The 27,505-nt window shown below is 34.5% G+C and overlaps 2 protein-coding genes across 17 annotated transcripts in view; one reads left to right on the top strand and one right to left on the bottom strand.

Annotated features, from left to right (window-relative positions):
• Window positions 1-14,253, bottom strand: part of LOC127789554 (uncharacterized) — a 28,163-nt gene extending 13,910 nt beyond the window's left edge. The window contains exons 1-5 of one of the 3 annotated variants that reach the window (XM_052318464.1): window positions 14,100-14,253; window positions 13,314-13,493; window positions 9,405-10,215; window positions 7,761-7,868; window positions 7,512-7,592 (exon numbers count right to left, since the gene is read on the bottom strand). In XM_052318464.1, coding sequence (XP_052174424.1) covers window positions 7,512-7,592; window positions 7,761-7,868; window positions 9,405-10,215; window positions 13,314-13,493 — 1,180 coding nt within the window. In that variant the 5' untranslated portion in view covers window positions 14,100-14,253. The remainder of the gene's footprint in view (window positions 1-7,511; window positions 7,593-7,760; window positions 7,869-9,404; window positions 10,216-13,313; window positions 13,494-14,099) is intronic. The other 2 variants (XM_052318465.1, XM_052318466.1) reach the window with 2 other exon arrangements.
• Window positions 14,254-22,082: 7,829 nt separating this feature from the next.
• On the top strand, window positions 22,083-24,856 carry LOC127789764 (E3 ubiquitin-protein ligase AIRP2-like). Of its 14 annotated transcripts, none has more exons than XM_052318743.1 (5): window positions 22,083-22,239; window positions 22,344-22,417; window positions 22,597-23,616; window positions 23,736-23,802; window positions 24,035-24,502. In XM_052318743.1, the coding sequence occupies exons 3-5, from the start codon at window positions 23,356-23,358 to the stop codon at window positions 24,463-24,465; spliced, it is 759 nt and encodes a 252-aa protein (XP_052174703.1). In that variant the 5' UTR covers window positions 22,083-22,239; window positions 22,344-22,417; window positions 22,597-23,355; the 3' UTR covers window positions 24,466-24,502. The 14 variants fall into 14 exon arrangements, with proteins under 14 accessions (XP_052174703.1, XP_052174711.1, XP_052174699.1 ...); XM_052318751.1 differs by having other exon boundaries at window positions 23,454-23,616; XM_052318752.1 differs by having other exon boundaries at window positions 22,099-22,255; window positions 23,454-23,616.
• The last annotated feature ends 2,649 nt before the right edge of the window (window positions 24,857-27,505 follow it).

Here is a 27,505-nt window from a genome sequence, read left to right on the forward strand (position 1 = left end):
GCCCAGGACTCTCCTGACTCGCTCTCTCCGTCTGTTGTCCCTCCTACCCCAGATCCTGAGCCCGACAATCTGTTGCTCTTCGCAAAGGTACACGGTCTATTCATAATCCCCATCCTATTTATAACTTTTTATGCTATGATTGTTTGTGTCCTTCTTATAGTGCCTTTGTTTTGAGTCTTTCCTTTATTTCTATTCCTAAAACCACAAGCAAAGCTCTGTCCTATCCTGGTTGGCACCAGGCTATGTTAGATGAGATTGATGACTTACATTCAAATGGTACTTGGGATTTGGTGTCTTTACCACCAGGAAAGACTCCCGTTGGTTGCCGTTGGCTATTCACACCCAAAGTGGGTCCTGATGGCCAGGTGGAACATCTTAAGGCCCGCTTGGTTGCCAAAGGCTTTACACAGATCTATGAGTTGGATTACAACGATACTTTCTCTCATGTTGCGAAAATGGCCTCTATTCGTCTCTTTCTCTCTCTAGCTGCTACGTGTCATTGGCCACTCTATCAACTTGATATTAAAAATGCATTTCTTCATGGTGATTTGCAAGAAGAGGTATATATGGAGCAACTACCTGGTTTTCTTACTCAGGGGGAGTCCAATGTAGTCTGCAAACTCAGGAAGTCTCTCTATGGTCTAAAACAATCTCCACGAGCATGGTTTGGCAGGTTCAGCATTGTTGTTCACGGTGATTTGTAAGAAGAGGTATATATGGAGCAACCACCTGGTTTTCTTACTCAGGGGGAGTCCAATGTAGTCTGCAAACTCAGGAAGTCTCTCTATGGTCTGAAACAATCTCCACGAGCATGGTTTGGCAGGTTCAGCATTGTTATTCAAGCCTTTGGTCTCACTCGAAATGAGGCTGATCATTCGGTTTTCTATCGTCATTCTTCTTCCTTATGCATCTACATTGTGGTTTATGTAGATGACATTGTTATCATAGGGAGTGATCAGGTTGGAATACAAAAGCTGAAGGAACATCTACATCAACACTTTCAAACCAAAAACTTAAGCCGACTTCGGTATTTCTTGGGTATTGAAGTTGCTCAATTAGGAGATGGTATTTCAATTTCTCAGATGAAGTATGCATTGGACATCTTAGAAGAAACTGATATGGTGAATTGCAAATCAGTTGACACCCCAATGGATCCGAATGTCCGACTCTTGCCAGAACAGGGGGAGCTTTATTCAAATCCTGGAAGGTATAGGAGACTGGTAGGCAAGTTGAACTATCTCACAATCACTCGTCATGACATTGCTTTTGTTGTGAGTGTAGTTAGCCAATTCCTTAGTTCACCATGTGATTCTCACTAGGATGCTGTTATCCGGATTCTGTGATATATCAAAAAAACATCAGGTAAAGGGCTACTCTATGAGGATAAAGGTCACACGGATATTTGTTGTTATGCAGATGTAGATTGGGCAGGATCTCCTTCTGATCGTTGGTCAACTTCTGGGTATTGTGTTCTTGTGGGAGGAAATCTGGTTTCTTGGAAAAGTAAAAAACATAATGTAGTAGCTAGATCAATCTAGAGGCAGAGTATCGGGCAATGGCTAATGCAACTTGTGAGCTCAACTAGCTTAAACATCTCCTGTAGGAACTCAAGTTTTGTGAAGTGTCTCCTATGAAGCTTATTTGTGATAATCAGGTTGCCTTATACTTTGCTTCCAATCCAATGTTCCATGAGAAGACTAAGCATATTGAAATCGACTGTTACTTTGTTAGAGAAAAACTGGTTGAAGGTGTTATTATTATAGAGTTTGTTAACTCCAATAATCAACTTGCAGATGTCTTCGCCAAGTCTTTAAAGGGTACTCAAGTGGAATACATTTGTAACAAGCTTTGTGCATATGATATCCATGCTCCAGCTTGAGAGGGAGTGTTAGAATTATTAATATATATTATAATTATTATATGTGTGTTTTATTTTATAATTAGATTAAGCCCATAAGTTTAAGGCCCATTATACTAATTATAAATAACAAGCTAAGAGAGGCTAGTCTCTTAGGTTTTTCTCTCCTAATTATTTTCTCACAGGTACAATACTACAACAGCCTAAGGTACAATCCAAGGGAAAATACATGTATAAAACAATTACTTCTATAACCCTAGGTCGTGACAGTAATGTGGTCCTCAACTTATTATAACTCGGAGGCACATAACCATCTAATAGATGCGTAGCAACAAATGAATAAGAACTCAAATAATATGGGTTTCTTGCAAGAATAAAAGGAAACCCCCAATATAAAACATTCTAGCAATCTTAGCATCTAGTTGTGCTCTACTTTGCAAGTCAAAAGCTCTAACAATAAGTGAATCGATGGCTTTTCTCTTCTTTAACTGTTCTAATACTCTTGGTTCATGTAAAAACAAAGAAGGTCCCAAAGAAACACTACTAGTCGGTAAAGGCACTTGCTTAGGTTGTAAATTTGACATTCTGTCTACAACTTCTCCTTCAACTTTTTTTCATTTCAGCCATCAACTTGAAGCCATAACTCTTGCATATGTCCCAAATTTTTGTAAACCAGGAAAGTTACATGTCCACTTCCAACTACCCCCTATTTTCCCCATTTTCACAATTCTAGTCACATATTTTCATAATGGACTATTTTCTTCATCCTTATTCTTTGATGCAACACTACTACTAGATCTTAAACTTGAAGTTGAATAAGCCATAAGCCATATGACCTATGTAAGGAGTTTGGGGGGGGGGGGGGGGGGGGAGATAACAGGGGCAGCCTCAAGTCAACAACCCTAAGCAAGAAATTTGTCTAATCTAAAAAACCATCACCATGATAGATTATAAGTTTATAACAAGTAACAATGAAAGCAACATCACATTGGAAGCAAAAGCATGAACTTACAAACAAGAATCACCCAATCAAATTGCGCAATCCAGTAATCCACGACGTGACAGAGTAATCAATAATGGAAATGGAGCACTGAGTAATCAGCGACAAGAGGAAGCAACCAAGCACCTAGCAACCGAATCGACGGCAGCACGAGCACTGGGCAATCGGTGGCGAGAGGGAATGACAACAAAGGGCATGAGAACGGCGAGAGGACTAAGCAACTGAATTGATGGCGGCAAAAGCACCAAGCAATCAGCGACGAGAGGGTACAAAGACAATCAACACAAGGTGTGAGAGTGGCGACGAGAGGACTGAGTTGAATTTCAGACTTCAAACAAAAAATTAGGGCTAGGGTGTGAGTGAAGAGAAGGAGAACTAGAGAAGAAAGAACAGAGAAGTATGAAGTATCTATTTGCTGGTTAGAGACAAAAACATGTTTCCAATAGTTTAGGTTAATTGTGAAACACCCCCTCAAACATTTCTAAAATTACAAAAACAGTCCAAAAAACGTTTCTAGCCGTTTTCAATGTTTCCGAACATCACAAGAAAGGGAAGAAGTAGTAAGGAAAGGACTAAACTCAACAAAAATAACATTAGAAGAAAGGATATACCAATTGAGATCTAGGAAAAAACACTTATACCTCTTTTGAAATCGAGAATATCCCAAGAAAACACATTTAACAAATGGAGGTTATAGTTGGTCCTTCCCGAGGATAAAAGATGAACAAATCAAGGGGAGTCAAAAATATAAAGAGGAAGAGGATAAAGGGTTCATGAGGAAAAAGTAGAGAATGAGGAATGTCTATTAAGAATAGTAGACGACATCCAATTAATTAGATAGCAAGGACACAAAGGGGCAGCATCACAGAAAAGAAATGGAACATGCATATGAACCAATAAGGTACCAGATGTCTCAATGAGATGACAATTTTTACATTCTACTCCATTTTGTTGTGGAGTATATGGACACAATGTTAGATGAAGAATGCTATGAGAAGACAAAAAAGATTGAAAAGGCCTAGAACAAAATTCCTTGGCATTTTCACTTCTAAGGATTCGAATAGAAGAATCAAACTGAGTCTTAACCTCATTATAAAATGAAGTGAACAAAGACAACAACTTAGTTTGATCCATCATCAAATACAACCATGTACAACGAGAACAATCATTAATAAAAGTAATGTTACTGTTTTGCCTAAAGTAATTGAATGCTGGATTTATAGAAGAAATCAGGAAGAAATAAAGATGATTTGGCAGCAGTTAGTTAATAGGACATAAATGTAACTAATTGTTCTATTAAGGGTAGATTTGACTTTTATAAAGTTAGTTATTTCCCCTTATGTCTTTCCGCCCCTCTAGTCTATAAATAGAAGGGTGCGGAGGCCAGTCTTCATCATCTTTCATTCATATCTTTCATTCCTTGGGTTCGGATACAGTGAGAGGCTAGAGTAAGAGCTGTGCGATTCTAGTTCTTGTTGTCTTCATTAGAGTATTGTATTCGAGAGGCAAGGTGGAGTGAAAGAGGGGTATTCTTGTATGGTTTCTGATTTGTTTCTAGTGGATTGGTTGCTTCTTGGATTGCTGGATGTAGTGCCATGTAAATGGCATGAACCAGGGTATATCTTGTGTGCTGCAATCTGGTTTGATTTTCTCTACATTTAATTCTGTTTTTATTTTCTACTTTCAATATTCAATGTTGGTTTGAATTCGGTGAGGTTCTTGAGTGATTCTTGAGAGATCATAGTCTCAGTTTTAACAAGTAACAAAGTAAGAAAAGCCTTGACTAGATTTAACTCAACCGAACCCCAAATATCAAAATGTACCAAGAGAAAAAAGAGAAATTTTTTATTAATTTGATTAGGAAAAGGAGAGCATACATGTTTGCCTAATTGGCAAGATTCACAATCTGAAGATTGTAAAGAAGATAAAGATTGGCACAATCTGTTTTAGAAAAGACAAATGAGGATGGGCCAATCTATAATGGATTGACGAAGGTGTAGCTGTAGTAACAGCACAAACAGAGGGTAAAGAGAGATGATAAAGGGCTTCAGATTCATGTCTTGTGCCAATCATTCGTCTAGTATTTCAATCCTACACCAAAACAAAATTGAAATCAAAGATAACCCGACAATCAAGAGATTTAGTCAAACGACTAAAAGAAATTAAACCATAAGGACAGCAAGGTACATGTAGGACTGAACTAAGAGATAATGAAGGCAATGGATTAGCTTGACCTATACCCGTAGGACTGGCCTTAGAACCATCAGCCACTATAATGGAAGCCAACATATTAGAAGACTCAATACTGAGAAAACAAATATTTATTAGCAAAAATATGTTCAGAGGCTGCAGAATCAAGGATCCAAGGACTAAGCAAGGAATGAGACACACAAGCAGAAGGAGAAGAATCTGCTATGGGAAAGAAACAGAACCTGCAGCTTGTGCAACTGCAGCTACAGAAGTAGATGCCTGCTTCGTTGCTTGAAACTGGCAAAATTCAGCTTACTCCTCCCCAGGAATAAGCTGAGAAAAGCACTAGGCCCTGAGATAACACTATTCAGCTGAAACTGAGGTGGAAACAGAATCACCAGGCAGATTTTCATTGTTATCATCCAAAGATGCCACATTTGCTTTAGGTGGACGGCTGTGTAATGAATAACAGGCCTCTTTATAATGGCCTGATTTGTGGCAATACAAGCAAAAAGTCAGTTTTCCCCCTTTTCCACCATGCGGTGGCTGCTTATTCTTAGACTGATTACCAAAATATGTAGTCTGAGAGACTATAATATAACCCCAGCTTCTGAATCAGGGTTTGGAAATGTCTGAGTACTACACGACAGCCTTGCAAACACTTCTTCCACGGTAGGAATGACAGGTCCACTGAGGATTTGTGTCCTAACAGTAACACTCTCCAAATCAAGTCCTAATCCAGCCAATGTAAGCACCATGAACAGTTTATCATGTTGGACATGTTGCTCATTAACATTTTCAGTGATTGACAGCATGATATTGAAATCTGTCACAGCAAATTGAACATTTCTCAGATATGTTGTCATATCTACATCTCCTTTTGAAGATTAAACAATGTACTAATAATGGTGTACAAACGAAGGATGTTGTGTGTATAAAGCCTCTGTGCATGCGATCATGTTTCTTCACAACTTTTAAAAACACGAAAAAGAGGCACTAAATCCAGTTCAATGGACTGCCACAACACAGAAACAAGCTGTGCATCAATTTTATCCCACAAAGTCCTATCTTTCTCTGGTATCTCACTCAATTTCTTAGTTGAATGATCACTAACCCCTTGGCCTTGAAACCACATTTTAACTGAAGCTGACCAGGAAAAAATAATTTTTCCCATTCAGCTTTGCAGTAGTAATCACAGGAGTACCAAATATATTCGAAACAACAACAGAAGTACGAGATATTACCTCAGAGCCAGACATGTTAACCCTAAGTTCAAGAACCAACACAACAAGATAACTGCAGAATACCAGATCTCAGCTTCAGGAACAACAGATCAGATCAGAGAAGTCTTAACCAGCAGATCGCAGCAGAATAGAAAATCCAACAGGCCAGATCAGATTTCCAATCCAACTTTAGTTTTAACCCTAGAAAATCCAATCCCAGCTCACAGCCCTGGACAACCTCAGATTACAGCCCCAGAAGATCAGATCTCAGATCATAACCCAGGACAATCCCAGATCACAGTCCTAGAAACAGATTGCACCTCCTGATTAGATTGCAGATCCGAACATCACATGAGAAGTAATGATCTGATTAGATCACAGCTTGATCAGATTGAGAGGATACAATTAGTTCTAAGTGAGATGATTGAGTTGCATCAAATCTGTTCCAATTCTCCAGATTTATCCTTCATTGGCTCTGATTCCAAGAAAAATGATATACAGGACTGATAGAACAAGAAGATAGGAAAAGAGAAATTGGAGGGAAAAGTACTAACAAATCCTGTTAAGCTAAGGCCACAAGTATTTATACCAATACATTGTAACTGCTATGTACAAGCTACCTATGCTAGGCTCTGATACATGGAAACACCAAATGGTGCTGTTTCGGCATTTCTGGAGCATTTCCCACCCTGAAACGCCAAAAACACCAAAAAAACGTTTCCTGGACATTCTCGTAATCTTGGAAACATTTGGGGGCCATTTCCAATTGTTTTTGTTCCGCAACCACGTTAGAGACGGAATTGCTTCCGTCTCTGCTATCCTGGCAATGCCGTTACAGACAAAAAAAAAAAAAATTATGTTTGCTTGAATGGATAATTGAGTAATTATTTCTTTATAATTTTATATATTAAAAATTATATTTCCAAAAAGGCCCATATGTTTATTTTTACTTGCATATTTCCCCGCATTCCGTTTCCTACTTTTTTTAAAAATGCAGTTTTCCAGTTTCCATTTTGTATTGTATCCGTTTCCCATTACTGTTTCCATATACAACTAGTTCACACAATACACCTGATACAAGCTAATATGACTTCTCAACAACCGCATTCATACTAAGATGGAAAACTGCAAGTAATTCATTTGTGTGCCATAAATGCAACTTTGCATGCATGACCAACTTACATTCTAGCCACATCTTTTCTAGCAAAGCAAGACAAAAACAACTGAAAATTAATCATACCATGCATCATTGACCTACAGTCAAAGCCACCTTCCATATTCACAAGCCGTTTATGTTTAATTACTCCCTTCCTCTGCCCTGCTTGACATTTTGTTAAGATACATGTCTCAAGCAATTCTTCAAATCATCAGGTAAGAAACAAACAATAAATTCAAAATAAAAACAGCAATAAAATTTATTTTGGGAGGTGGGGGAGGAGTTCTGGACCAATGAATTAAGTAGCATAAAATTAGCAGGGAAGTAACACACCAGCATGGAAATTCTGGGTTTTAGCAGAGATTGGCAAGGAATGGAGCTCTGACCCATCAGCAATTTTCCTTCGTATTCTTTGCCTAGTGTTCCTAAGGGGTGTATTCTCTGCATTAGATATCAAATCCTGATCATTGCCTGTTAATGTGAAAAAATTGGAAATACAGTGCTCTAAAATGCATGCTTAAGTGAATATAAGCACCAATAAAGCACAGATAAAGCACAAAGCGCAAATCTATGGCTTTTTCTTGTTAAAGAAAAGCGTAAATGTGAAGGTCCAGCTTAAGTGCTAAAACCATGCACCTTTTTGTTCAGCACAAGGCAAGCTCAAACACTTTTATTTATTTATTTATTTTCTTGCAATTTTTACTGTTTTACAGTTAAAAAGAGTTGTTACAGCAGCAGAGTAATGAGTTTTGATCAGTGAGGCAAATGAAAAATGTATGCTCACGAAAGGGAGCATTCAATGTGCCAATCTTCTAGACTGGGTTCGCAAACCCAAATTTATTTCTGAGAAAGCCAAATCTATGTTTGCCAAACCAATGCAAACCCAAATCAGGGTTTTGCAAACACAGATTTGGGTTTGGCAAACTGAAATCCATGTTCACTAAACAACATTAACCTAGATATTGTGAAAAACAAGAAAAACAAATATTTCTTTTCAGATTGTAATTTGTGAGTGTAACATAGATAACCTGACTTACCCAAAAAAGACATAGATAACATATTTACAGTTTACAGAGAAAGGAAGATAGAGTGAGTAAGCAAGATGAAGATTATCTATTTAGAGATAGATGGAAATAGTGAGCGAGCAAGATGATCACCTCTGTTAAGAGACAGGAGAGATAGAGATGAATATAAAGAGAAAGAGTGGACAGAAAATTAGTGTTATATACAAAAAGTAAAAGCTGCAAAATGATAGAGGCAATTGACCTATTTGCTACTGTTAATAAAGAAAAAGGGATAGAGATATAGGTCTGTGCACTTATTTAGTAGGGTCAAACCATAATAAACTTAAATAATGGGGGTTTGTGTACTAATTCAGTGGGGTAAAAACATAATAAACTAAAAATTTAAATACATATCTAAAAGGAAAAAAAAAAGTTCAGTGGGGTCAATCGATACCACTGACCAAGGGCTGGCCCTGCCCCTGTTACCATGTACCCTAGTACACCATAATAAACCCATCTATTATGTAAATGTCTTGCAGTGCTATAGAAGAGAATGATTCAATATTTGGTCATGATTTTTTGACATGGTGTGTGGTTGCTAATATAGGTAGAGCTGAAGAGCCTAGATTTAATATTATAGAAGAAAAGGAGGCAATGATCTCTTTGGGGGCATCTGACAATGACCTCGTTTGTTCTCTTTTAGCATGAATTTTTGTCATAACAGCATTATCTAATAATTTAGTTGCAGTTATTATATTATATCTTAAGTTTTTCTAACATTTGTACTTTGTTTCGATTGAGCGTGCACCTGCACTTTGCACTTTGCACTTAAGCTCTAGAAGGACTTTGCATTTGAGTGCACTTAGAGCTTTTAAAAATACTCCAGAAATCTATATAATAATGATTAATAAAAGAAAAAAACAAGGATAAAGAATTCATAGTCCCATGCAAAATGCAGAAAAAAGCAACTAACTTGAATATGCCTTGTTCCTCTGATCTAGCCCAGAACAGTTGCCAGCGCCAGAATATTTTTCACTGATTAATTTTAAGGTATCCATCTTCTGAAAATCTTTACTTTTCTCAGTAATTACCAGTTGTCGTACATCAGTAACTGGTATTGAGCTCACTGCCTCTTTAGCCACTGGAATCTTATTCACGATATCTGCTTCATCCTTGCTCTTTTCATCAACAGCAGGTGTCTTCTGCATTTCAAAGCTTGCCAAGTCATATAAGCAGTTCCAGCGGTCCCTCTCTCTCTCTCCAACATCTCTGTCTATCATATAAAATGGTTCTTCATTAAAATTCATACTTGGCACAGATTGTGCCTTTCCACAGCCATTATTAATGTTTGAAGCATTATCTATGTCCAATGGCAACCTTTCGCTTATATCAACGTTTGACCCAGAAGCATTAGACATATTTGAACCATGTCTGTTCATCAAATCACTATGAGTTCCATAGCATTGTCCACTGGCACTAAAATTTCTGCAAGTTCTCTTTCTTTTCTTCCGATTGTCTTGTTCTTCTGAAGAATTGAGTTTTCGACACCCATTGTGCCCATAGATTTCAACAATGAAGTGAGATTGCTTTACATAATGGAATGTAACAAAATCTCCAGCTTCTATACCATGTTCTAGTAAAAAATCATGCCATCCCTGCCGAAAAGCCACTACACCATCATGTTTAGATAATCTTACTTTCCACCTGTTCCCACTTGCATCCTCAAGCTCAGTTTCCCGACCAATCAACTCTGACACCATTGGAACAAATTGAGGTGGCAGATACTGCAAGAATAGAAATTTATGAAACATAGTATAAATAGATAGTGTAGAGCAGTCAACAATTTCTGCCAAAAGCGATTGGCAATATCTAACAAACAGTTGCAAATTCCACAGAATGTAATAGAACAATGAGCTACTCACACTAAAATTATGGATTTACCATATGGGTCCTCAGAAGAATTTGTTAGAGATTATTAACATATGCAATGGAGGACTAAATTGTTGTATAATGTAAGCCATATTGTAATGTGTTTAGGTGCATGAGCATGACATGGCATGCGTTAAGTTTCTAACAGAATCAAATGAGTATGTGGTTAATGGCCAAGATTAATTAGCACACCAGCTTAAGGAAAGAAAATATTTTAGACCAATACACATGTTATGGGCAACACAAGCTTACATGGAAATGACCTTGCATTCCTTACCATTGAAGGTGGTTTGCAATAAAAGTAGGTGGGTTGGATGTGATGAGGTGGCAAAATATACATGAATGTGTAAGCACAGCCTTCTATCTTCAAGGGGGTAATCAATGAGCAAGAGGTGGCTTGAAGCTTAAGAGGAAGTCATTGCATGTGTGAGATATGTGTTCTCGATTGCATAAGGCAAGCGAGAGATGATGAATCAACAACACCTATGTCTCCAAAGGAAAGATCACCACTATGAGAAAAGGCAACAACAAATTCATCCCAAAATATATTTATGTAGTTGTTCGCACGGAAAGGGTAAGCAGAGATAGAAAAATACAGGAGGGATAAGCAGATCCACAATTTCTGAAGGATCTACTGAGCTCTGGCAGTTGCAAACAATAGAATTGGGAAGTGTTGGACTAGAGTTTCCATGCCAACAATGAGGGCTAGGTGTGAATGAAGAGTTGTCGCTGTTCAGTGAAGTTGGTCATTGCGGCCGTGTGCCACAGCTGGGAAATGGAGATGTAGAAGGTGGTGTGTATGTATATACATGCAATGTGAAGGGGAGATTCTCTAGCAGATAGAAAGTCAGCATGGTGGTTATGATCGCCAATACAACTCTCAGAGTTGGGATAGAAGGAGGTATGAAGCTTATTGCTCGAGATGAATGCTGCCACAGGAATGCAATAAGAAGATTAGGGTGTAGAAGGTTAGTTATATGTATATATATATATATATGCATATGCTGTGTGGAAGGATATCAACAAGAAAGTTTCAGAAGATGTTGCGGTGTGCTAGAATTAAGGGAAAACACATTTATTCTAGTATTCACCCGGGAAAAATATCTATACATAGATATTGTTACAGGGTAACCAACACCCATTGAGAGCAGAACATCGAAAATTTAACATGGTTTGGCCTTAATGCCAATTTCCACAGGTTACACACACTCCAAAGACTCAGATTATCTAGCTATGGGACTCCCTCTGGACTAGAGGTGTCAATCAGATGGTGTCAGGGCCCAGCCAGGCCAGGCCAGCACTGTGAACCTCTCTTCTTGTGACATCTTGCTAAATGCTGCCACACATTTTGAACAGTGAGTGACTATCAAGTTTAGTATACATATATAGACAGACACATATATATAACAACAAGAAAATTAAAATCATCATGTAATTACACGTACTACCAATGAGTAAATACATTAATGACAAGTAATAATGAGATTGAATATGAGAAGTGCGCGTTTCGGGAAAATGTGAGTCGCAAAGCCATAATCAGGGTATGGGAGAAATATGAACTGAGGGAGGCTTGAAGCAGATGGTAAAGAGAATGACAGGCAATTGTTCATTAAATGAAAGAATCTTTAATAGCAAATCATTTTCCTTTTATGGTCTCTTGCTCCCTTGTACTAACTACGGGGAACGAAGCTAAATCATGAACCTAATCGGGCAATGTATCATAGCAACAGTTGATGAAATGACATGATGCATAGAGGTGAGCAAAATTTGGGTAAAGTCAAAATTTTGAATTGAATTAGTGAATTTAGGTTAATTCAGTTAGATTCATTCTTATTTTACAAAGAAATCAGTTTTCAATTTTTGATTTAGTTTTGGAGGAAAAAATTGGTTAAAAATTGAAACAACCAAAATTATGTTAATTCATTCAAATATTCATAAAAGTTTAATTGTTTAGAAAATTGCCATTCAATAACATACAACGCTTTCCCAAGCCCTTTCTCACATAACCCTGGCCCTAGCCAACTTAGATTTCTCCTTTACTTTCACTGTTTAGGACAACACCCTGCTGCTGTTGTGCTATTTAGGTTTTGGAAGAGGGCTTAAACAGGGTGGACTTTGTTAGGGTATGGAGAAGTTTTGCAATTACCATGAATCAATAGCTTTCTAATGGTATTCTTACAAGCAATGAGAAGTTTCGTGAAGGAAGTGTTGAGCGACTTGCTACTGATTTGGCTGTTTTATTTGGTGTGTCAGGGGCTTGGTGTTTCCCTATATGGCGTGACTAACATATACCTCTCTCTCTCCCTCTAGTAACCGGTCAAGGTCGTTGTCTTTGCAATAAGAGGTTCTCCAAAATACTGGACCTTACCCTCCAATGGGATTGTTGATAAAGAGCCAAGCTCCCCACTCAATATGGAAAAGTACCCCTCAAAGGAAGATTCAGAATTTATTCCATGGAAGAGGAAACCTGGGTTCCAATGGAATTCCCATAGCCAAGCCAGGGTCATGCTTCAAGCTTGTGCAGCTAAGGGCTTGATCATGTGCCTACACCATGGTGGAATAGCCCATACTCCATGTACTTCCTTGCAAGTATAACACATGAAATTAACTGGCTTTTCCTATCAGAGAACATATGGGGAGAATCAGGAGGAAACTGCCACACTGCGAGGCAAAGGAAGTTGCATACGGTCATTTCTATCACCATTACTCCGGACTGTTATATCATAATGGCGCATTTACTTTAGCAGTATTTGCTAATATTTAGTAGTTATTCATGATTGGATGCTAAAAGGACTTCACACTATCTGCCACGCAACTGATGCTAGGCATAGGACTGTAACATTATGACAATTTTGAAATGCGTGATCTTCGCCAACCATCTACAATGGAGAATGCCAAGAGACTTAGAGAAACAATTTTAGAACTATTACTAAGAAATAGTCTTAATCTGTACCAGAAGGTTTGAAAAATCCAAGCCAAGCATGACTTTGAAAAAGCTGTCCACTATGGGTGATGGGTCGTTTCTCTGCCCATGAATCAATAAACAACTCCGGGTGCATTCTGCGCATGGTAATGTTGGGCAGACCATCCCTTCTCTTTCTCCTCTGTCAGAACCCCGTTTGCTGCGAGCCATCTACGTAAAAAGACACAAAATGAGATCATTTAGAAGAAGATAAAGCCAACAAAAGCAAGATTTGAACATGAAAAAGACACCCGCTACTGCCGCCACGCCCAACCTTCCAAACTGAGAGAGAGAGAGAGAGAGAGAGCACATTTCAAAGCAGGGAAAAGAAGAGTATAAAAAGGAAATGCAATTCCTGGGGCAGGATAAAGCCTTCGATTACCAGAAAAAATAAAAAAAGGCCAACCATTTCTGCGGAAACTAAATGCTATTCAGGCCTTCGCCACACAGATGACACGATATACATGCATAAACCCTTTTCAACAATGTATCTAGGTTACCAAACGAAACACGCCCCCCATTCTCAAAACCGATACACCAATACAGCAGACAGCGGAATTCTCGGCTTCCGAGACAGGCACCCACAGGAAACACGGGAACACAAAATAACGAGCACGCAAATAGTTACGCTGATTCAGAAGAAAATCAAAGAACGGCGACATCCTAAGCAGAACAGCTTCGGAACGATTCTGCTGATAGAAGTAAACGAACACAGATACAGATACATGCGCATATCTAGTGAAGAAAAGAAGCAAGACAGAAGGGAGAGGACGTAACCTTGATGGCGATGAAGAATCCAAGATGATGAAATCCGAACTAAACCCTTGTCGCGATCTCTTGAACCCAAGTTCGAAAGCAGTTCGAATTGGAGACTTGCTGTCTCCCTCCCTCTCTCTCTCCCCCTCTTCTCTCTCTCGCGGTTTTAAGGAAACGTCGGGCTTCCGCAGAACACGAAGCGCGTCATTTCTCTCCCTGTTTTATACAAGAGAGCTGGCAGAAACAAGTCCAAACGACGCCGTTTATTTTGCTAGGACAAAAAACAAGGGATAAATCCCGCCTAGAAAGAGGATACTCGATTTAAATAACGAAAATTTTAATATTTTAAAATGAAAATATTATTGGACACTTGAGTACTAGATGATGATAAAATATGGACTAGAATGATCATGTATATCTCTTTTTTATTGTGTTTACGTTGTATTAAAAGTTTTGGTAAAAAGCTTTCGACTCCTCATTTTTCTCAAATTTCCTGTATCGTTTTCAAATCTTCTGTAACTATTTATATAAATAAATGAAACGCAATTAATAAATGTCACTTCTCCCTCAACTTGAGTTGAACAGTTAACACTTCGATAATTGGTAGTTTTGCTTGTCTAGTTTGTGATCCAACCAATCTCATTCAGTTTGGTAAGTTAAACAATATGTTTCCTTTTTTTTACCCAAGTTTTTGATCGCTTATCAAGTCATATTCGGTGTCATATACTTGTATTAGCGTATTATATTATATGTCTGATCAATATATTTTATGTGTTTGTACTTGGTGTGACATTCTTGCATTAATAACACTAATGCAAGCATGTCATGTTAGGTAGTGCTCTCCTAAGTGTTTAAGTATCATTTATGATTTAAAATTATATCTAGAATGTGAAAACAAAATCCAATATAATTTGATTATTATGAATAAATTCAAAATCTTTTTAAACCAAACGAATATCATCAATTCTCACCGGTAGATCAAACGACGTCTAAAACAAAAATCAATTAATAAAAGAATCAAAATAATTATATTGTATCGTGTAAGCTATATAGATGTTATTAAACCCAACAGTTCAGAATAACAAGATATTTTATTATTCTTAATAGAATAATCACTTAAAATAATAAAACGGGTTATCTCCATGCTTATCTATAATAATGTACTAAACATACTAAGTATATCACATTATGCTTTTTCAAATTGCACAAACTCCACGTTATGGTTTGAGGTGGTTTCAAGCAAACCATCATTAGTGGTTTGGTTTAGAAAACATATTACGAACAACCCAAAAGGGATAAATAGCTACAATTGAGAATTCAAAACAATTCTAAAATATAATGACATGTTAGTCATTTTAAAATATTTAGCTATGTTTAACTAATATTAAGGAAAAGTGGAACATGGTTTGCTTTGGAAGTCTATTTGTTTATTTACTCAAACTCAAAATGATAGATGAATGATTCTCATCCAAAAAATTTAACAAGTTGTCTGATAAAAAATTTACAATGCTTCTCATTCTTATCTTGAACATCTCATATTTTAGTTCAGAAAATATTTCAATATTATTTTAATATAATCTTATTTTACTCATTTTAATAAGCATTATCTTTAAGGTGTAACTTGCCTCTTCAACAATAGTTATTGTAGGGTTAATTGCAAATCACCTTCAGAATACAATAAAACCATAGAACTTGCAGCCAACAAAAATGGAAGTTCCTCTTCAAAACTTCTCTTGAAAATTTTGTATTTGAACAATAGAAGAAATAGGTAGAGAGATGAAGAATGTGCAAACAACGAATGGTTTCAAACTATAGTTTTAGTGTTTTAGGAGTCACAAGCGTAACCCTTCCAAAAGAACACATCCTTTTAAAAGATCATGTCTTTTTGAAAAATACCCCATATTATAGAAATATCACGTTTTTTGAATATAAAACACATTAGTTGCAAAATAGTATGCCTTTAAAGAAAGAACATATCCTTTCAAAAGGTAATGTCTCTCATGATAGACATGGCCTTAAAACAAAACCTTTTAGACACACAACATAACTTCTAAGATAAAAGTGCCTTTAAATGGATTGACATATTTTTTTGAAAGCTCTTATCTTTCCATTCTTATAATATTAAACTCTAATCATAAATCCAATATTGTTTGTGGTGACCTTGCTTGATCGAGGAGAATTAGATATAAAAGAAGATAGTGGTGATAGAGATGGAAGATGTTGATAGTGCAAAGAACGAATAAGAAGAAAAAAAATAGATGGCTAGGGTTTGTATTTAGGTTGGTAATCTTAGAAGATTTTTAAGGGTAAATTTGTAATTGTGGTGTAGATTTCATGGAACCAATCTCCATTCCATCCATTTTGTAAGGGAATGAGATTTCATTCCATAATTGTAACCGAATACATTTTTTTTGGATTCACATTTCAACGACATTCATTCCATCCATATATACTTGAAGAATAATTAAAGAGCATGTAATGATTGATTAGGGCTTCGTATGGAATCGATTTTTCAGTTGACTTATGCTCCTAGTATCCAAATTAAAAAGATAACATAGTCGATACAAGTTTGAAAAGTTGCTTTTTAATTTAGAAGCTCGATTTTTTTTATATATTTGATAACACTTTTTTTTAGCTCTTGATTTCAAAATTTTTTAAAAGAAACATTTTATTACATTAATAAACTAAACATGCTAAGAGTTTTTCATAAACTAATTTTTAAAAAATATTTATAAATTTAAAAGTAAATTCTATTACAATCCAAACATCCAAGTTCGACTCTAAGTGTTTCTCAAACATGATTATTCACCCATAAACCAAGATTAAAATATAATTTATACATAACTAGTTAAATTTAACTATTAAAGAGTCCAAAATACAACTTGGATAGGATTATTAATGTTATATTATACACTAGAATTGACCATACACTCTTGCATTAATAACACCAATACAAGCATGTCATGCTAAGTACCACTCTCCTAAGTGTTTAAGTATCATTTATGATTTAAAATTGTATCTAGAATGTGAAAACAAAATCTTATTTAATTTGATTATTACGAATAAATCCAAAATCTTTATAAACCAAACGAATATCATCAATTCTCACTAATAGGTCGAACGACATCTGAAATAAAAATCCGTTAATAAAAGAATCAAAATAATTTTATTGTATTGTGTAAGTTATATAGATATTATTAAACCCAACACTTAAGGATAATAATATATTTTATTATCCTTAATAGAATAATCACTTAAAATAATGAAATGGGTTATCTCTATGCTTATCTATAATGTACGAGCATACTAATTATGTCACGTTATGCTTTTTCAAATTGCACAAGCTATCAAGTTATGATTTGAGGTGGTTTCAAGTAAACTACCATTAGTGGTTTGGATTAGGAAACATATTCCCAACAACCCAAAAGAAAGAAATAGCTATGGTAGAAAAATCAAACCAATTCTAAAATATAATGATATGTTAGTCATTTTAAAATATCTATCTATGTTTAATTAATATTAAGGAAAATTGGAACATGGTTTGCTTCGGAAGGCTATTTGTTTATTTATTCAAAATGATAGATGAATGCTTTCCATCTAAAAAATTTAACAAGCAGTCTAATAAAAATTGTAAAATATTTCTTATCTTTATCTTGAACATTTCATATTTTAATCCAAAAATATATTTAAATATTATTTTAATACAATTTTATATTACTCATTTTAATAAATGTTACCTTAAGGTGTAACTTGCCTCATCAATAGTTATTGCAAGGTTAATTGCAAATCATCTCCAAAATACAATAAAATCATAAAACTTGCTGCCAACAAAAATAAAAGTTCCTCATCAGAACTTCTCTTGAAAATTATGTATTTGAACAATGGAAGAAATAGGTAAAGAAATGAAAAGTGTACAAACTACGAATGGTTTCAAACTATATTTTTAGTGTTTTAGTAGTCACAAACGTAACCCTTCCAAGAGACCACATCCTTTTGAAATATCATCTATTTGACAAAAACCCCATATTATAAAAATGTCACATTTTTTCAATATAGAACAAGTCATTTGCAAAATAGCATGCCTTTTAAGAAATAACATATATGTTCAAAAGGTAATGTCTCTTATGGTACACATGGCCTTAAAACAAAATCTTTTAGACGCATAACATAACTGTTGGGTTTGTGTTTCCTAATGAGACCCAAGGCGATGAGGATTATTTCGAGTGAGTTTTATCTTTATAGGCTTCAGCCAGAAATTGAAGAACCTAAGTCCATCACCACTTTTAGGCAACCCATTTTAGAAGTCGGGTCACAAGCCCTATTCCTACTTTGGAGGAGAAATGGGTCTCAGCCCATTTGCTCAAGTGGGATAAGCCCACTTCCTTGGCCCTTTATCTCCTAAGCCCCAAGCCCACATATAAAAGGCCATTTGTGAGGCCCATTCTCTTGGTGTTTCATTTATTCGGCCAAACCCTAGCCCCCCCTCTCTCATTTCCTTGCTTGGCCAATTGCTTTCTTCGTGGTTTCCTTTTGCGGCTGATGTTCCATGGCTCCATTTCCATGCTAGTCCGATGATGCTTCTTTCTATGTTGAGAGATTGCATATGTCCTTGTTGATCTTGACCTATTTGTTGGTGATGCGTGTGCTCTATTTAGGGGGTTTCGATCATCCGTTCTCGGTAAGCTGTTTTCTCATTACTTTGTACTTCTACCCTTTGTCTCTGTGACCGATCTACCTTATGTGGTAACCTACTGTGTGTGGCTTTGATCAATTGGGTTAGAGAGGGTTTCGTTTGTGTTCGGTCGAGAGGTGTTGGGGTTTTTTGGGCTTCGTTATAGCTTGTGGTTCCTATTTGTTGGCGTTACTAAAGTGGTGAACGGACTCTTTAGATTTGAGCCTTGAACGTTATTTAAACAGGGAGTTTTTTACTTCGTGTTCATCTTCTTGTTGCTGTTATCGGTACTTTGTGTATTGTCTTAGTTTTTATTAAATCAAGTTCGATGTTATTGCACTAACCATTTTTGTTTTGTAGTTGATTTTCCACAATAATAACTTCTAAGATAAAAGTACATGATTAAATCAAAAGTACCTTTAAATCGAATGACATATTTTATGAGAACTCTTATATTTCCATTCTTATAATATTAAACTCTAGTCATAAATCCAATATTGCTTGTCGAGGAGAACTAGAGACAAAAAAAGATGGTGGTGATAGAGATGGAGGAGATTGATAGTGCAAAGAATGAATAAGAAGAAGAAGAAAAATAGATGGCTAGGGTTTTTATTTAGGTTGGTAATCTTGGAAGATTTTTAAGGATAAATTTGTAATTGTGGTGTAAATTTCATGCAACAAATCTTCATTCCATCCATTTTTGAAGGGAATGGAATTTCATTCCATAGCTGTAACTTAATACATTTTTATTGAATTCACATTTCAACGACTTTCATTCCATCTATATATATATGAGGAATAATTAAAGAGCATGTGGTGGGTACATGTTTGAAAAGTCATTGTTTTAGAAGCTCGGCTTTTTAATATATTTGACAACACTTTTTATTGATCTCTTGATTTCAAAATTTTTTAAAATAAACATTTTTTTACATTAATAAACTAAACACGCAAAGAGTTTTTCATAAACTAACTTTTAAAAAATATTTATAAATTTAAATGTAAATTATATTACAATCCAAATATCGAGGTTCAACTCTAAACATTTCTTAAACATGATTATTTACCCTTAAATCAAGATTAAAATATAATTTACACATAATTGATTAAATTTAACTATCAGAGAGTCGAAAATACAACTTGGGTAGGCTCATCCAATTTGTGTTGGGTAAAGGGGAAAAATAAATAAATAAAATCATTTATGATTTAGTTATGTGGTAAATCCTAAGAACATAAAATGGAAACAAATAACATGAGACTGCCAGACATTTTGAAAATGCACTACAAATTTAAAAAATAATAAAATTCAGTGTTTTCCCCTTAATTTACATTATTATAAATCAAAATAGGACAAAAATACTAGCAATTTTTAAGAAGGTTATTTTAACAAATTAGGGGTGAGCATTTGATCGATTTGGCTATTGAATCGACCAAATTACTTAAACTTAATAAATCGAACTTGTGTCAAAAATCGAAACGAATCGATTGAATAGATATTTAAATCAAACAAACCAAAAACATTTAAAAATATATAAAAAATCAAACCTACTAAAAAAACAAAAAATAGAACCCTAAAAAATAAAAAAAAACAAACGATGTCATTGGTAAAAAGTGATGGCATTGTTGACATTTTAATCAGTTCAGTTATTTTAATTTTTTTTAATATGAATATTGAACTGAATCAAAATAATAAAAATTATCAAACTTAAAAACCAAATCAAACAGCTCTATAGTTTGAATCGAATGAAACTGACAATTTTAGCCAACTTGGTACAGTTATTTCGATTTACCAAAATATTTCTCACCCCTATGACAAATTTTAAAACTTAACTCCTTATAAAAATATATTTATAAATTAAAATAATTAACAAGTAAAATTTCATATAATAGTAGCCTTTTAGTGCCATTAAGTATTATTGTTGTTGAAATGATGGATAATTGTGATCTAACTATGGATTATACTTATAGGACTTCTTGATAAATTTTATGTATTTATTTAAGTAATTAATAATATATTTTTCAATTTATTAATTATTTTTCAAAAATTATAAATAGTTTTGCTAAGTGTTCATAATTTTCAACACTTTTATTTTTTAAAGTGTTTATAATTTTTAAAAATTAGTTAATAATAATTGAATAAGTATTATTAATTCTTTAAATAAGTACTTATAATTATTTAAATTTTAAAAGTTAATATACAAAAAATATTACGTTGTCCAAATCCCATTTGGACATTCTATGTACCAAAATGAAGCCGCGCCACTACTTTGCCCAAAAATGAATTTTTTGTATTTGTAATTTATTTGTTCTATAATTTTATTATTATTATTTTTTCCCCCATTAAGCCATTTTGGCACCAATTATTTAAGGACTAATTATGAAAATAATTTAATTCTTGTTGCCAATTTGTAATTTTATCAAATTATTTCACTTTTTGTAATTAGGTCTAAATTATCTTAATTGAGTTTAATTTTATCTAATATATAAAATTAATTTAGAGAAAGTATATTTATACTGACTTTATATATCAAATATTATATAATAATAATATTCATAAGACTCACGTCTATATATAAGCTCAATTTACTTTTTTTTCTTCCCTTTTTATATGTTATGTTTATTTTTTTTACTTATTTATACATATGAGTCTTACAAATATTATTATTATATATTATTTAATATATTAAGTGAATATGAATACACTTCATTTAAATCAATGTTACGTAATAGATAAAATTACAATTAATTAAGCCAATTTGAACATAATTGCCAAAATTAAAAAAATTGGATAGAATTGTCATTTTTTGCGAATTTATATGAAAATAATTCAATCATTTTCATGAGTTTACAATTTTATCTAATTCTTTTAATTTTGACAATTAAGTTCAAATTAGCTTAATTGGTGCAATTTTATTTAATATATAAAATCGATTTAGAGAAAGTGTGTTAATACTGATTTGATATATCAAGTGTTATATAATAATAATATTTATAAGACTTATATGCACACATAAAAAAAATAAAATTGTGTATAATAAGTTATATTTTTTTTATTTATATGTATATATAAATCTCACAAAATATTATTATTATATGACATTTGACATTCCAAGTCAATATAAACGCACTTAATCTAAATCAATTTTACATGTCCGATAAAATTGCAGTCAACTAAGATAATTTGGATCTAATTATTAAAATTGAAACAATCAGATAAAATTATAAATTTAAGAAAATAATTTAATTATTTCAAAAAAAAAGAAAAGAAGTATAGTTTTCTTAACCGAAGGAAGAAAACAAGTCAAGCTGCTGGGTCAAAAGAATCACCAAGAAATCAAAGTAAATCAAACGACAGCCCAAAGTTCCATTCCGTTTTCTGGGACAGATTTTAGTTTTCCACGGTCAAGTCAACACACATCGCCTTCTAGACTCTGAAGACCTTTCTTCTCAGCCTACTTGTTCAACAGTCAATGTAACATCACACACAGATAGGTACATATGGATATAGGTACATGTATATGCTATTTATGTGTTTAATTCTATGTGATACAAACACATAAACCTCTCTGATCGAGGAAATGGTGGATTATTATCAGGTTGCTGCGAGAAGGGCTTCCTACCCAGACTCCATCCAGATCCTTGAGGCTGATATTCAGCACGCGAACACGCTGTGAGTTCTCTTTCTCTGGAAGTGAGATTCTGGGAAAAGTCTGGGCTGTACAATGTAGGTTTTCTGGGAATTTAGCCCTAATCGTCTGATTGCTTTTTCACGAAGATTCTTTTTGAACGTTTAAAGTTAGACCCTATTTGGTCGAATAATTGGACACTTTTTGCTGCTTCCTAATCTAGGTTGAGCTCTTGATGGCTTTGTGGAGTTATGTGAAGGGCACCTATCAAACAGAGGGTTACTGGGACTGATTGAAAGATACATATAGCATATAATGTAGTGAGGATTTGCATAGGGATGATTGGTTTTCTTTTGTATTGTAATTTTGCTTGTTGGTTTCTAACTTGACTTCCAAATTCCGCTCCAATTAGAGTTTAAGACGTAGGATCATTGGAAAGTGAAACAATCGCGATCAGTGTTTTAAAAGGTCTAAGACACAAGTCAAGGCGTTGCACCATCGAAGCATCCATAAAAAAGGTTAATGATTAGTAACTGATGGTACTAGTAAATCATGCTAGTAAAGTAAAAAAAGTTCAATTAACCTATTCAAGTCTTTTGGAAACGTGCATTGTTAGGTCCCCTTCCCCCCCCCCCCGAGTTTTCTAATCAAAGTCAAAAGTATCTAACAACTATATTAACTGTAAGAACACAAAAAACCCATTAAATTTTAGAGGGAAAAAGCTAGCCTGAAGAGTCCGGTGCAATGCCTCACTGAACCCAGAGAGGTGTTTGCCCAAGAGAGACTTGTGCCTTCCTCAGTTACCCTATGGAAATTTTGTCTCGCGATGCCTTGCCTTGCTCGGGGGTGCCCTAACTTTGCCTTTTAAAACTACGACCTTGATTAAATTTTAATGGAGAATTGTGAGTTTGATTAGAATTTGGTTTAGGGTTAGCTGGGGCCTAAGGTTGGTGCCATTCCATGAACATTCGGATGTCCGAAAATGCTTATACATGTTCATCTTTCTCTTTGTTATCTTTCTTTTTATTTGGACTTTGGGCTTCAATCAATTCTCGTTTTCAAGTTTGTATATGTCTTCAGCGCAGCATCTATTCCCAGAGCCAAAGATGGCACTTTTCTTCAAATGAAATTGCTCTACAATCCCTCTGTGCATGTTTTAAGGTTTTTATTGCAATGGATGGATCTCTCATGTTCATGTTTGCTCCCAAGTTACCTAAATCTCTTCTATGTGGTTGTCTATAAGGTTGGTTCTAATTCACCCATTTGTGAAACCCAACAAAAACTTTCATTTTTCCCTTCTTCCCGACAAATCAAAGAACGAATTGGCACGATTGGTGGTTGATTTTCTCTTCTATTCTTCAGGTTTCACCAGATTGGAAGCCAATCATCTCTTCCCATGCAAGGAAGGCTACCATTAGAGAATTCTACAGTATGTAAATGGTCTTTCTTTCTTTTTGTTCTAAGAGCACATTCTGTCTTTCTTTCTTTGTGGAAGATGGAATAAGGGCGCCCTCAGCGCACGAGACTCATCTCGCACTCTGTGGAAGGCTGAATAGAAGAGTTTATAAGTCTGATTATCTGAAAGTGATATCTTGTTTTATGATTCATTACAATTACGCTTGTTAGGCATATAAACTAATGGAAGTGGAAACACTCTGCAGCTTTGGTGCTTCCATCTCTCCAGCGCCTCAGCAACAACATCGCGGATGTTAATCAAGATGATGACCTAATGACTACTGCAAGAACAAGCTCAGAGGAGAAGAGGGACCTTGATTTCGACAGAGACGAGGAGTGTGGAATCTGCTTAGAGCCCTGCACCCAAATGGTTTTACCAAACTGCTGCCATGCTATGTGCATCAATTGCTACCGTGACTGGTACATATATGCGTACCAGTCTCTCTCTGATCTCAAGTTCACTCTCTTCTTAGTATTCGATTTCAAAGAAGAGTTTCTGCCTTACGTACATAGCAATTCTGTCCTCCCTCCCTTGCAGGAAAATGAGATCAGAGTCGTGCCCATTCTGTCGGGGCAGCCTGAGGAGAGTGAGCTCAGGAGATTTGTGGGTTCTCATGTCCAGTCGCGACGCGGTTGATCCTGAAACTGCATCGAGGGAGGAGATTCTGCAGTTCTATCTGTACATAAACAGCCTGCCTAAAGACACCCCGGATGCTGTCTTCTTAATGTATTACGAGTATTTGATTTAATCGGCCTCTGATGAGAGGCATGCTTTCCAGGAAGTGAAGAATGCCGACAGTAACATGTGAATAGAGAGTCTGGTGAGGCTTTGTTCCTGGAACTGGTAGCAAAGAGTTTACCCAATCTGCTCTCCTTTGATACACAGGAACATTATGTTTCACTAGAGCATCTTGGGAAAGTATTGTAGCCATTTTTGTACATTTTACATTTTGTGACTTTGATCTTGGGAATGAATTAAGTATGGTACAAATTAATGTGAATATGAATTGCTTTCACTTGTGATTTTGACTTCCCACTTAAAAGGTCAGCTGTCCCGTTTTTGGTATTTTAGTTGTGTGACATGCAGGGCCGAGCTAGAAACAGGGTGGACAAAAATTAAATAACATAATATTAAAAAAATATATTGATAAATTATTATAATTGTTTTGAATGAGTTTTCATATTTTAATAATGTCGCATAATAATATCATTATCAAATTCATTAAATATGTATTTTTTAATATACAAAACCAAATTGTCGTTCAATTATTATTTTCCAATTCAATTGCATAACTAAGTTTTGACAAGTTTTATGACAGAAAATACTCTTTTTGCTATAATAGTAGCAACATGAAGAATTAATGTTAGTGTCAAACGTCTATAAACTAATAGATACACATCATTTTTCTTCGTTGCTATCAACTTTTGTGCACGATCACTAAAGCACCATAGTCTTTTAAAATTCTTGTCAATACGCATATCAATAATATATGTTTCAAGTATATCATCAAGTGTCAAGAGATTTATTAGTGAAAAATCTTCACAATAATACTCATCAAGTCGAATTAAATTTATTTTTTTTATAAAAAATAGATAATGATTCATCTAGACACAAGCATGCTACACAAAGGCAAGATTCACTATTTATCTCAAAAAAACGATCATTCAAATTCTGAAGTTGTATATCAATGACCGCATATAAGAAAATGATGCAAAATTGTCATTTCTGGAGTGTTACGTTGTGAATGACCTGTAGATTTATAAATATTATCCATGTTGGGAACATTAATATTACGCTTCTGACAGAAAGAATAAACTCTTTTAAAAAAGAATCTCATCCATTGTCTCTTATTGCTTGAAGCTGTTATTTACAAATTTTCATCGATCTCATGGCATTGACAATATTTTGATATTTCTTTTGTAGTGCATTTGACAATTAATTTGACATTCTTAAAACATTTTTCATGAGATATAGATTAAATGCAAAGTTAAATGGCATTATCAAACTCAAAAATTACGTGTTTCACCTCTTTTTCAAATCTTGAAATATCATTAGTGTTGGTCCCTTAGGGTATGACCACTCAAGATGGGGTGAATTGAATGATTAAAATTTTTCTCAACTTTAATAAATATTATCGATTAATGATTTTATTGAAAAATATATATTTGATAAATATAATAAATTATATTTGAGATTAATAATAAATGTAAGGCAGAAGATATAACAAAAATAAATACAATGAGGCACAAGACAATTTATAATGGTTTGGTGTTTTCATATACACCTAGTCCACTCTCCCAATATCTGACTACCCTTGGGGTTCCTCTAAATCAAAATCACCAAGGTTTCTACACTAGCTCACCTTGGAAATTAGATACACACCTAGATTACAATGGGTTCTAGGCAACCACTACACTAGGGTTTTCTCCCTACCTTACCTTAGAAACTAGATTCATTTAGATTTTAACTGATTTAGGAAATCTATACAATTTTTAATAATAATTTAAATGTTTATAAATAATTTGTCCACATTTGGACAAAAATAAACAATTAAGAACAAATTATACAAGACAATAATATTTAAATAAATAAATAAATTTATAACCTTAAATGGAAAAGTTTGAATTTGTCGTAGAAGACTTGAAGACTTTTCTCCTCTTGCCTTGTGGCTCTTCGATAGATGAACAATGAATCTTTGAGAGTCTTGGAATATTTAAAAATTAGATTGAGAGCTTTGGGGAGCTTTCGATGTGCAATGGATATTCAAAAAATGAGTTTGAGGGTATTTATAAGCATTTTCGCCACTAAAAAAATGATTAATATGAAATTTGAAATTTAAAAAATGTTTAGACTTTATCAAACAATAAGAAAACACGTCTCACCTTTAATTCAAAATAAATTTACTTTTTGTATAAGAAATCAAGATTTCAAAATTCAAATATAAGTTTTTGAGACATAAATGATTAAAACAAGAAAATATGTCTAAAAGCAATATTCTTTAATTCAAAATAAATTTACTCTTTGTACCCACTTTTAATTCAAAATAAATTTATTTTTTATATGATAAAGAAATATATTTATATCATAAAAATATTTTTGTTAATCATCAAAACTTAATTAATATAAGCAAGTTGACTTAACAATTAGAGTTTGAGAGAAAGAGAAGATAGGGGCTTCGGCGAGGGCGACGGTAAGACTGTTGTTGGTCCATTAAGATATGGCCACTCAAGAGGGGGGTGAATTGAGTGATTAAAATTTTTCTAAATTTTAATAAATATTCTTGATTAACGATTTTATTGAAAAATATATATTTGATAAATATAATAAATTATATTTGAAATTAATAATAAATATAAACAACAAATATAACAAAAATAAATACAATGAGGCACAAGATAATTTATAGTGGTTCGATGTCTTCACATACACCTAGTCTACTCTCCCAAGGTCTAACCACTATTGGGGTTCCACTAAATCAAAATCACCAAGATTTTCACACTAACTCACATTGGAAATGAGATACACACCTAGATTACAATGGGTTCTAGGCAACCATTACACCAAGAATTTCTCCCTAACTTACCTTGGAAACTAGATTCACCTAGATTTTAACGGATATAGGAAACCTATACAATCCTCAATAATAATTTAAATGTTTACAAATAATTTGTATACA

Source organism: Diospyros lotus, chromosome 14 (assembly GCF_014633365.1).
Source record: "Diospyros lotus cultivar Yz01 chromosome 14, ASM1463336v1, whole genome shotgun sequence".
Classification (NCBI taxonomy): Eukaryota; Viridiplantae; Streptophyta; class Magnoliopsida; order Ericales; family Ebenaceae; genus Diospyros; species Diospyros lotus.